The 12,447-nt window shown below is 42.6% G+C and overlaps 1 protein-coding gene across 2 annotated transcripts; it reads left to right on the plus strand.

The window, feature by feature from the left end:
- The first annotated feature begins 2,150 nt into the window (after positions 1 to 2,150).
- On the plus strand, positions 2,151 to 7,781 carry LOC125643732 (parvalbumin, thymic CPV3). 2 transcript variants are annotated; one of them, XM_048866828.2, is made up of 5 exons: positions 2,151 to 2,255; positions 2,986 to 3,053; positions 3,497 to 3,629; positions 4,091 to 4,200; positions 7,487 to 7,781. In XM_048866828.2, the coding sequence occupies exons 2-5, from the start codon at positions 2,993 to 2,995 to the stop codon at positions 7,510 to 7,512; spliced, it is 330 nt and encodes a 109-aa protein (XP_048722785.1). In that variant the 5' UTR covers positions 2,151 to 2,255; positions 2,986 to 2,992; the 3' UTR covers positions 7,513 to 7,781. The 2 variants fall into 2 exon arrangements, with proteins under 2 accessions (XP_048722785.1, XP_074988800.1); XM_075132699.1 differs by lacking the exon at positions 2,151 to 2,255 and adding an exon at positions 2,304 to 2,327.
- The last annotated feature ends 4,666 nt before the right edge of the window (positions 7,782 to 12,447 follow it).

A 12,447-nucleotide genomic window follows, 5' to 3' on the forward strand; every position in this document is an offset into this window, starting at 1 on the left:
GAAAATACATAGTACATCAGTCCCAGCTTCCTTTGACAGATGGACTATAACAAATTTTAAAATGGAAGACTAACATGAGTATGAAATACTGAGCTAAAAGGATGGATAGACAGACCATAAAACGCCATGGGACAAGATCTTCAAATGGTGAAAATCAGCATAACTCCATTAAAATAATTTCATATACATTGATTTGCACCAGCTGAGGATCTGGCCCATGTTTCAAAGTGTGAGCCATGATTACTACGAATAGCTTTCTGGTTGACCAGAGACAGGAAAAGAGCCTGCTGACTGCGTTCAGTATTTGGTATAGTTCATATGAGACCCTTTTTATGGAGATGAATCCTGAAGTCTATATTCAGTTTTACTTAGTCCTTATTGAGGTAATATTCTCACTGACCTCAAGGGGAATTTTCACTGAATATGGATTGACTAAAGGTTTCAGGATTTAGCCTACAGTGCAATTGTTCATATTCTAGCCATGGTGTATAGAATTGACCCTGTTTATGCAAACAATACAATTAGTCCCTATACAACAATATTTGAGTAGATACTTTGGGCCAGATCCTCAACTGGTGGAAATGGGACTTAGGTCATTTCATATCAACTGCCCCTATTCAAGCTGATATATCTTATTTTGTTACTAATTGTGCAAAATTAAAGAGGCATTTAAAGCAAGTGTCTAATTATTAGTGATTTTAAGACTTCTTACAAAATGTATGGCAATAAAGAAAGGAAATGACTATTAAAGTATTATTACTTTTTTATATTGGTAACACTTTATATTTCTTGATTCCAAATTCAGGTACACAAAAATTATAATTAATTATATAAGTCTAGGTTTGATTCTCATCTCATACTGGTGTAACTTCATGAATGTCAGTGGATTTACTAGTGATCTACATAGTATTAGTCAGAGGAGTATCAGGCCAGAGTAATTGCACCATAATTTTTGTGTACCTGAATTTGGAATCAAGAAATATAAAGTGTTACCAATATAAAAAAGTAATAATCATTTAATAGTCATTTCCTTTCTAATGTATGACTTCTGTCTCCTGTGAAATATATTCTCTGCTCAGCATGTTAAGCAATTCCTACCAATACTAACAAGAGTAATGCATGCACTTAAAGAGGATAATATATGCATAAATTAATTATTGTACTAAAACCTGACAAATCTGTAAGTACAAACTAACACTTCAAGTGCTTTTACTGTGGTCTTCATCCTGTAACCCTTGCTCACATGAATAATCCTTAATCATATGAGCAGAATCTTGCTTGAGAAGTGTAACCTGAACTCTGCAGTTCCAGGTTTTCTAACATTTGAGAGATTTCTTTTCAACTCTAATGTTCTTGAAAGTTAATATGGACTCAAACCACTGCTATGTGCCTGCAATTCTAATTTCACTTTAAGGAAATTCCTTGTGTTGTTTTTTGTATAGGTCTATAGGCACACTAAGATCCAATCTGTCATTTGTAAAATACATCTGTTATCTATTCCATGTATTTAAAATGATTTACATATGGATTATTTAGATATCCATTTCTTCCTTGCAAGACAGGATGGCCTAACAAAACTAACCTGTTTACTTTTACCCTAGTTTAGCTGGCTTTTGCTGTCAGGGATGGTTTTGGTCTCCCCGCTGTCCCTTTCCAGGGATAGTACTGTAATTCGGAAATGGCTCGGACATGTGAAAATCCAGCTTGCTGTAGAAAGATCATCCCAAAGGACGTCTTCCTTTCCCCTATACTAGTGAAAAGTTCTCTTTGTCAGACTGACACATCACTTCAGATCTTTCATCTCTCACTTCCTCTGAGCCTCCCCAGAGTCAACAGACTTAGGGAAACCAAACTGGCTTTTCTTTTTTAAGGATCTGACGGTTGGAGTCACCTTCCAGCGGGTGACCTTAAAATCTGGATGCTATTTGGAAACCCCAAGTCCCTGGAGTTTATAGACTATGTCTTGATAGCAGAGTTGAAAATTTAATTAAGCACATATGTGGATTTATTAAAAATTTGCTGCTTTTGTTTGTATTCTCTTACAATATAAATAGAAAAAAAGGTTATTTAGTTAGGCAGGAAATTGGAGCTCGGTCTCAAATCGAGCATTTGATCCATGACAAGGTAACCTAAGTAGTGGTTATTGTCACCTTTTGAATCCTATATAAGACAGGCTGGCAAGCCAGACAACACTATTGTTTTGTCTCATATCTCTTCAGCTATTTTTTCTTCACCTACTTGGGAAAATCAAAAAGGTGAGCAGCCAGCTAGAGATTAAAGAGCAGATCTCTGCAAGAGTGAGCCAGTAGCAAGTGGCAGCTCATGGTGTAAGATGTCCAGTTTTATCTCTGACAGGTTTCAGAGGAACAGCCGTGTTAGTCTGTATTCGCAAAAAGAAAAGGAGTACTTGTGGCACCTTAGAGACTAACCAATTTATTTGAGCATGAGCTTTCGTGAGCCACAGCTCACTTCATCAGATGTGTACTGGAGGTTATATAAAGATGGAGCTTATGTAGATAAGTACTGGTTTTTGTTTTATTTTTTAGGCTTGCTGGTGGAGGAAAAAAACTTCTTTTGATTCTTTTTTCTTCTGCCTGCCCTATTATTGTGTATTGCTAAATGCCACACATTCCAACAAACTAGTGGTTAGGTTACTTTGACTATTACATGGAGAGTTTCAATCTGTCTGACCTGCCTCAATATTGAGTCGGTAACAGATAAAAATGTGTCGCCAACTTAAAATGATGTTCATGCAAGCAAACTGATTAAAATAGGGATATAAAAAATGTTAAGTAACAGTAGCTTCAATGTTTACTAATTACCTTCTCTTCCCTTAAAATACTCCTGTTACAATATTTAATTTAAAAATGGTCTGTTATAAAACTCTAAACAAACAAGCTTACTGGGGGGACGTATTTACTTGTGTATGTGTTTGCAATTCACTTGTACTTGTCTACAATACATTTTTTTTTTTTTGATGACCAGGTTTAAGATGAGCATCACTGACCTCCTCAGCCCTTCTGCTATTGCTGCTGCCCTGAGGGACTGCCAAGGTAAGAAAATATATAGGTAAACATAAACCTGTTATTCAGTAAAGTATGTAACAAATTTAATTCAGTCTTCAAGGAATATTGAAGACATGTTTCCAGAGAGTTCACGATGAAAAAGAGATTTTTTTTGTTGTTGTCTTAGTGGCTGGCTGAATTAATTTGTTACTGCTCAGGTGGTGGGCTGAGTTTATATGTTATCCACACGATTTTTTTAACGTTTCCTGACGTTCATTTATTATGTTGTAAGATTAAGTAAATTGTCAGGGCACCTAGAGCTTCTTGTATTGGCAGCCCCCCCCCACCCTTTTTAAACTACTGTTTACATCTAAAACAATAAAATTAAAATATCAAAGTAACATGATCAGACTGTTCAGGATCTGAAGCTAATACAAGGAGTGCTAATGGAAGTGACCTGGGTTATCCTGGCTTTTATTGTTTATCTCCAGCCCCTGATTCCTTCAGCCACAAAAAATTCTTTCAGCTCAGCGGAATGTCCAAAAAGAGCAGCAGTCAGATCAAGGATATCTTCCGGCTCTTAGACAATGATCAAAGCGGCTTTATTGAGGAAGATGAACTCAAGTAAGAGTTTTCTTTGTTTCTTTGACTAGTAAGAGACTTTCACAGAGGTGAGCATTACTTTGTGTCCTAAACCATCCTCTGCTGAAGTTGAAGGCGGTTCATACTGAATATAAGTATGGTAAATCCTTGTACTGATTTTGAATGATGTCCTATGGGAATCTTTAGAGAGAAAACAATAAGGTCTAAAAACTAGCAAAATGGAGAGAGAAGGTACAGAAAAATGTCATTCCCCAGGGCTGCGCTTTGGCAAAGTGTACAATCAAACATGCCCAGACTGCACTTATCAAGCAGGAATGTATTAAATGAAGCTTCAAATTCCAAAACAATACAGGCTCTTTTTGGATGACTTGGCAACAAGGTGTAGATAATCTGTTTATAGAAACTGATTGGCTTGATCAGGCACTTGGCATAAAAAGAATTGTCTTCCATGATAATCACACCCAAAGGATATTTTCCTCTAGGTATTTCCTCCAGCGGTTTGAGTGCGGAGCCAGAGTATTAACTACTTCAGAAACCAAGACTTTTTTGGCAGCTGCAGATCATGATGGGGATGGCAAAATTGGGGTTGAAGGTATGAAGTTATTTACATATTGAATAATGTGCAGGAGAATGAGTGATTATGGTGCCTCATTCTTCTCTCACTTACACTGGTTTTATATCAGGGTCACTCCACTGACTTCTGTGGAGTCACGCGTGATTTATAACCTGTGTGAGGGGAGAATGAGGGCATGATGTTGGAGACCCATCTTTGAAATCTCTTCTGCAGAAGCAGGCTGAAAAGATCAGATCATACACCCTATGGAACCTAATAATTACTGCTCACTCAAAACTCCTGTTTACTTCAATGGGAATTCTATGTTCAGAACAGTGGGATGATTCTCTTCCCACTTAAACTGGTGTGAATCAGGAATGACATTAGTGGACAGGTTTCAGAGTGGTAGCCGTGTTAGTCTGTATCAGCAAAAACAACAAGGAGTCCTTGTGGCACCTTAGAGACTACACTGACATTAATGTAAAACCCGAGAGGAAGACTCAGACAATGGCAGGATCACCACAGTATCACATACAAGTGGGCTCATTTACACTAGCACACACCAGCAATAACTCCATCAATGTCAGCAAAATTATTCCAGATTTGCAAAAGTTTAACTGAGAGAAGTATTCAAACCATTGTCTGTTTTGCACAGAAGCAATGCAGGGTGAGTGTAATTGGGGGCAGAGACAATCAAGTAGCATCATCTCCCTTCCCCAGATCCCACAAAAGGTCCTCTATGTGTGGGGTTTGGATGCTGTGGATTTCAGGTAGAGTGTCTGGGTGAGGATGGGGTCTGACCTGGGGGAATGATCACCCTAGGCCAGACGTTCTCAAATTTCATTGTACCGCGACCCCCTTCTGACAACAAAAATTACTACACGGCCCCAGGAGAGGGGACCGAAACCTGAGCCCACCCAAGTCCTGCCAAAGCCCAAGCCCCACCACCCCAGGCTGGAGGACCAAAGCCCAAGTCCAAGGGCTCCAGCCCCAGGTGGGGGGCCTGTAACCTGAGCCCCACCACCTGGCTTTGGCTTCAGCCCTGGGCGGTGAGGCTCAGGCTTTGACCCCAGATGGTTCAGCTCAGGCTTTGGCTTCATCCCCAGCAAGTCTAATGCCAGCCCTGGCAACCCCACTAAATGGAGTCGTGACTCACTTTGGTGTCCCAACCCACAGTTTGAGAATCGCTGCCCTACACAGTAGCATCTTTCCCCAATACCTGGAGATTCCAGTGTGATTTAATGCCCAATGCAGCAGTAACTTCCACATGTCCAAGTTCCGTGTCTTCTGTTCCCCTTTTGGGGCAGGTGGTGCACAAAGATGGACAGGTATCTAATGGCAGCTTGGCTGAAGAAGAAGACAGGCTGCCAAGGAGAAGGGGCCCTAGAGAGCAACATGAAAGGAATATCCTTGTGTGCAGGTTCCCCAGCCTGCTGCATGATGGGAGAGCCACAACTCTCCTGTTCCTTCCCGTGGAGCAGGGGTGAGCAAACTACGGCCCACGGGCTGGATACGGCCCACAAGCTGTTTTAAGCCGGCCCACAAGCTCCTGCTGGGGAGTGGGGTCTGGCTTGCCCCACTCTGGCACTTCAGCCGGGGCGCTGGGTCGCGGGCCGCACCACGCAGTTAGGCCCTGCTCTGGCACTCCAGCTGGGATGCAAGGTTGGGGGCCGCATCACATGGCTCGGACCTGCTCCAGTGCTCCAGCTGTGGCGCAAGGTTGGGGGCCACACCACGTGGCTCCCAGAAGCCGCGGCATGGCCCCTCTCCAGCTCCTACGTGCTCCAATGGCCCCTTCTGGCACTCCAATGGGAGCTGCAGGGGCAGTGCCTGAGGATGGGTCAGTGTACAGAGCCACCTGGCCGTGCCTCCATGTAGGAGCCGGAGTGGGGCATGCCACCGCTTCCGGGAGCTGCTTGAGGTAAGCGTCGCTGGGAGCCAGCACCCCTGAGCCTCTCTCCACACCCCAACCCCCTGCCCCAGCCCTGATCACCCTCCCGCTCTCCAAACCCCTCGATCCCAGCCCAGAGCACTCTCCTGCACCCCAAACCTCTCATCCCCAGCCCTACCCCAGGGCCTGCATCCCCAGCCAGAACCTGCACCCCTTCCCACACCCCTGCCCCAGCCAAGATCCCCCTCCCAACCCCTCGGTCCCAGCCCAGAGCACCCTCCTACACCCCAAACTCCTCATCCCCAGCCCCACCCCAGAGTCCGTACCCCCAACAAAGCTCTCGCCCCCTCAAACACCCCAACCCCAATTTTGTGAGCATTCATGGCCCGCCATACAATTTCTATTCCCTGATGTGGCCCTCGGGCCAAAAAGTTTGCCCATCTCCTGCCCTAGAGGGAATGAAAGCTAGTACCACAGAAAATATGCATGGGTAAGATCAAGGGATTTCATGAATAATTTATCTACTCCTATGTGGATGGGACTGAGGGATCCCCACAGAATCTAAGGGGCTGCAAGGTTCTAAAAGCTGCCATGTTTCTATGAAGGCCCAATACTGTATATCAAACCCAGGCAAAATTCTAGTAGGATTTTTGCCCAAGGACTGAAATATCATGCTCTAAATGAACTAAAAAAAGTCAATTAAAAAAACAGGGGATGGTTGAACTTATTTTGCTTCATTTAAAACCCACTCAAACATCATGGCTTCAGACGTTAACTCAAACTAACTTATTATTGGGTTCCTACTTCATTTAGAAGAGATTATGAAAAAGTGGGACAGAGGGAATTGGGAACAATATTAATATAATATAAATACCACAAAGAGGACATTCAGTTGTGCCAGCCTAGCTCGTGGTGGCTTTAATACATAACACAGATTTTCCTTGAGATAGGAAAATGTGTATTTCTTTTAAAAACGAAAGCAACCTTGGGGAAAAGGTGTGGGTTTAAACTACAGGAAAATGGGCTTGTGAAATTAGTCTGGTGAACCCCCCAAATAGTCCAAAAGGTCCATAAAATAGTGAACCTCAAGAGAGAAAATTTTCATAACTGTTTTCTTGGACGCATTAATCTGAGAGAAACAATTTAGGTAATAAACCCCAGTACTGGTGACTATGGTCCCAAAATTACATGACTCAGGACGATGCTTGTCAGTTAGTCTGAGATGGAGGAGAAACCTACTTTATAACAATCAGGAGGCTTGTTCAAAAACTTATATGTTTATTCTATTTTTTTACTTCCCATCTAGGCTCCTTTTACTTGATTTTTTTATGCTCTTTTCAGTTGCAAAGCTCTTGAAAAGGCTGTAGTGTTCAGTTTTTTTCAATGTATTGTTTTTATTAATGCTTCTGTTACTTCTCCATTATTCTTTGGTAGAATTCCAGGAAATGGTGCTCTCCTGAAGGACTGAAGGCAACAGAGAAAGAAAAAGAAAGGGGAGGGGGTAACGAATCTCCAAGAAATGATACTCTAACACTCTGTAAATCAGAGAGTCCCCTTGTTTATTTATTAAATCTTCACAGTGTTTGTTATTTGTTTGCTGCTCTAATGAGGTACCAAAGCACCAGTTAATAATGATTTTTGGTAATGTGGACCATCTTACCATGTTCTAGGAACACATTTCAGCAGACACTGCCCTTAAAATTATCCAATAAAAATAAATTTCTCATCACATGCTGCTGCCTGTGTTTGATCTTTCTGACCACCACACTGGAACATGTGTGAATTCTTAAATTAAAAATGTTAATCTCTGAAAGATACTAATTCCCATTCCCCCACCAGCCCTCCATGGGCAGCCCTTCTGTTGAAGTCAATGGAAGTTCTCTTGTTGGGTCAAGCCCAACATTTTCAACCAAACTGTTGACTGTCAAAAACTTAGTCCTGGAGCTTTTATTCAGGAGGACATGGGGGAAAGAAATCTCAGACTGACTTCCAATTAAAAAACATTCTTGGACTTTTGCCTAAGAAAGAGCTTCAGGATGGGGCTGTCACAATACCATGCAGACCCTTGATAAGGACAATAAACTATCCAAATAGGAGATAACAGTTTTCTGCTTGAGTTTGTTTTAGTAATTTAGGCTCAGGACCATGTTCTCCTGAGGAAGGGACAAAGTCAGAAGAAAGCATACACATACTTGAAGCTGCAGAGAAATTGTCATATCATGGAGTCTTCAAAATCACAGAGAAGGCAAATGGCCCTCTTAACCATGGATTTGTGAGAAAATCCCTCAGATACAGCCCTGTTGTACACTACAAACTTATGTTGGCATAACTATGTCGCCTAAGGCTGTGGAAAGTCCAGTGTTATATCAACAGGAGGTCTTCTCCTGTGGACATAGCTACCACCTCTTGAGGAGGTGGAGTACCTGTGCCAACAGGAGAAGCTCTCCTGTCAGGACAGGCAGCGCTGTAAGTGTTGACAAGCTTATAGAAGCCCAGACTGTACTCCCTAGGCCCTTTTACTCTAAGGCTGTAGTGCTCCAGTACCTCCCCGCTGGTGGCTGGCCTTTAGTTTTCTCCACGGAGGACGGCTGAATGTGTGGAGGAATCTATGGGGAATTACTGCTGACATGGCTCAGGGCTCCTGTATACCAATCACAAGAGACTTTCAGTCTGTGCCTGCAGTGTCAGAAAAATGCCCTTCCCCAAGCCTGTTATTTTATGCACTGCTGGAGAAATACTTTTATGAACAAAAATCATCCATTCTTTAGGAAAACAGGACAGATGCATTAGATCGGGGTTCTCAAACTGGTGGTCGAGGTTATTACAGGGCGGGGGGTCACAAGCTGTCAGCCTCCACCCCAAACCCCGCTTCACCTTCAGCATTTATATATATATATTTTTTAAATTAATTTATAAAGGGGGTCACACTCAGAGGCTTGCTGTGTGAAAGGGGTCTCCAGTAAAAAAAAGTTTGAGAATCACTGCATTAGATGGAGTATATCTGATGGACTCATTGACTTTCACAACTCATCCGGTTCAGTGTGGCACCTTTTTCTTCAGACTTGAACTGTAAACCTTTGTCTTGTCTACTCAGAATGCTTAACGTTCAAAATTAGTAATAGATTAGGAACCAAATTTTATCCACAGTCATATCTTTGAAGCCTCACTGGAGGCTGACCTCAGCAACTTCAAAGGGGATGTATGAGTGGGGCTGATGAAAGAATCAAGCTTAAAATTACATATTTGTTTATATTTTAGAACCAACTACTGTATTTGCAAATCTGTTCCCCAATTTACTGCAAAGACCTGAGTTCAGGATTCCATGCTTTTCCCGTCAATGTCTGCAATGGTTGATGACATTACCAATACCAAATACATTGAGGGAAAATGCTGGCTAGAGCATTTGTGAGGTAGTCAGTTGTTGCAGAGGAAGGAAATACAGAATCTTTGAAAGCACCTAGGAGAGGGAGCTTTGTACATCTTACAGCAGCAAAGTCACAGAAACTGTATCAAATTAATCCAATTTACAAGCACTTTTACTTACTATTATTGGGATGTTGTTTTGGGCCACACACATTATCTTTCCCTCCAAGCAGTATGTTGCCAATCTAAAGTAATATACTGGAAAAAATCCCAATGGTTTCAAATGCATTTCACACTGAAACACAAACTTCTACACAAATTAAGCTTTTCCTTGTACTACATGAAGGTTTTTTTCTGGAGTCATCTCATTCACAATGTCCTAAACCAGCAGTACTAATTCAAATTCAAATATAATGCACTTTTCCAGTGTTCCTTTTTCTCCCACCTCTCTAATCTCTTCTTCCTTTGGGAGCACAGTATCATACAACCAAAGTCATCTTATCCTTTTTAAACAGGCACACAAATTCAAAGTGCTGCTTATATGGTTGGTTGAACAGCAGAATTATTATTGCAACTTCATTTAATTGTTTGAGCAGCTGGACACTGTACACATGTGGAGGGAGGATAAGGTTGCCATGTTTTCCCTTTTATTGTTAATACACTTTACTAACACATTCATCAAGAAATGGACATTTATTTAACTAAAGCACTAGCATTACAATATTAAGAAATGTGGGACCAGATCCTTACCTGGCCACCACAGCTTCATTGACTTCAACTGAGCTACTCCTATTTACACCAGCTGAGGATCTGGTCCATGGAGTTTTTGATAGCATATGATGAATGCCATATGACAATCACAAGAAAAAGAAATGTGTCTTGGCAGTGGAATTAGTCTAATGACAGAACAACACTGGACTAGTTCACATGTAAGTAACAAAAACAAACCCATTCTCCATTTTACTGGCAATAAAGTAAAGTGCCCTGATGTTGAATAATCGTATTATCCTGGCCCAAGCAATAGATGTAAAATAAAGAACACACCCTGCTGCCATTGCAGGACCCAGCTCTGGTTCATCTCAACCTGTAGGATATGCATTACAGACCCAGACCAGAAGAACCTGAGGGCACAGTAGCAAATCCATTATTCCCCTCCAAACTCAAATGCAGGAGAGGATCCCTCAGAACAAAATGCTTTGAGTGTGTCCATATAATATTTGAGCCCAGGGACAAGACCAAGCTCGTCAATCTACAGTCATTCAGACACCAAAGTCTTCACAGAAGAGCTGATCAAGACAGTGTCTGAATGATGACAAAGTTTACCAGGCTTGTGGTCTTTGGGGATGTCAGCATCCACACAGACAATATCTTTAACTCTGTGTCACAAAATCTCCTACGTGAGTCCCGCAATTTAGGTTTTTGACATGCAATTTCCAGATCCTCACACACATAGCTGACCATATTCTAGACCAGCTGTTTCCAAACTTTATTGGTTCAAGTAGTACAACCTGAAAATTTCTCCTTTTTGTGCACATTTATTTAGGCCTTAATAGGCTTAGCCTAAGTATTTCCAGATATTACAGTAAAATAATTGCCTAAGGAACACTAAAATGTTCAATAACATCCTTTTTAAACACCTCAGGTTTTTAGACAGTACATTAAAAGAAAATACAATGGTTCACCCACTATTATTATTTACGTCTTGGGTATTATTCAGATCACAAGGCACAACTACATGTTACAAATGACATCTTGTTATATTTTGATATGCCACTGAACTACATTCAGTGGCTTGACTCTTTAAACGTGTCTCATTTAACTTCAACATTCCTGCTAATTCATTCTCTGGATTATTGTGGCAGATGAGCAAAAGTGCCCTTTGCTTCCCTTTGTACAAAACTGAAATCAAGAAAAATACAAAACATTTTGAGTAGCCCTTGAAGAAAATAAAAAAATAGCGCCCTTAAGGAGAAGTAGGTGCCTGGGTCAAACGGCGGGGGTCTGGGGTGAGTACATGAAGGAGAAAGAGGAGCTCAGAAAGGAGGGGTGCAAGTGGGGAAGTCTTGGCTGCAAGTGAGGCTTTACCTGGGCATCAGGCAGCTTCAGCTCCAGGCCTCTGTCTCCTCAGCTGCTCCAGCTCAGCCCTATCCCAAGCTTGGCCCATGGAGGCCTGCACTGCTGGGCAAGCTGCACATGGGAGGGCTGGAAAAGCTGCTGGGAGGCAGCTCAACTGGCATCCAGCCAGCTACCCTGCGGCTGCAGCCAGACTTTTATGGTGCTGCCAACCCGAGTGATTTTTTGTGACTGACAGGATTTCAGAGGGTACTGGAGCCCCTCTGGTGACGAGGCAACAGGCATCAGCCCCCTGGTGAATTCCAGCCCTTGTAGAAGCCATCAAAGTCTCTCCTCTCTGCCTTTCCCACAGGAGAGAGCAAAAAGCCCAGCTCAGTTCCCTCCTTCCCGACTCTGAGAAACCTGGACAAGACAGCGACTCAGCTCCTCCCCCATCCAGCACCTCATCTGGGAAGGGGCTGAGTAGGAGAGAAGAGCAGCTGGAGCTGCTTACCAGCTTGGGATGTGGGAGAGGGGACCCTGCTGTAGCCCCACAACAAAGGCCTGAGGGGGGGAAAAAAAACCAGAAGGAAGAGAGATGAGGCTGATGGGGGCTGAACTGAAGAGGGGAGCTGATGGAGGCTTGAATTGATGGGTGGTGAACTGATGGTGGGGGCTGAATTGAGGGACAGAGGGGATGGCAGGGTGGGGAGGGGTAAACTGATGGGGGGACTGAGGGACAGGATTAATTGCTGGGCAGGGAGCAGGCAGATATGTGGGTGATAGCTCCTGCAGCAGGGGCCAAAATCAGTTTACCCAACACACTTGGGAGAGTGGGCAACACTAACTGCCACATAGCCTGGGGAGGGGAAGATGGAATTCAAATATCAAGACAGACTGGAAAAAACACAATCTAATCTTTATTTATAAATCATTTTTTTTAACCAACCAAATGATTTTGCAGTGTTCACCTCATGATT

This window comes from Caretta caretta, chromosome 10, assembly GCF_965140235.1.
Source record: "Caretta caretta isolate rCarCar2 chromosome 10, rCarCar1.hap1, whole genome shotgun sequence".
NCBI classification, from domain to species: Eukaryota; Metazoa; Chordata; order Testudines; family Cheloniidae; genus Caretta; species Caretta caretta.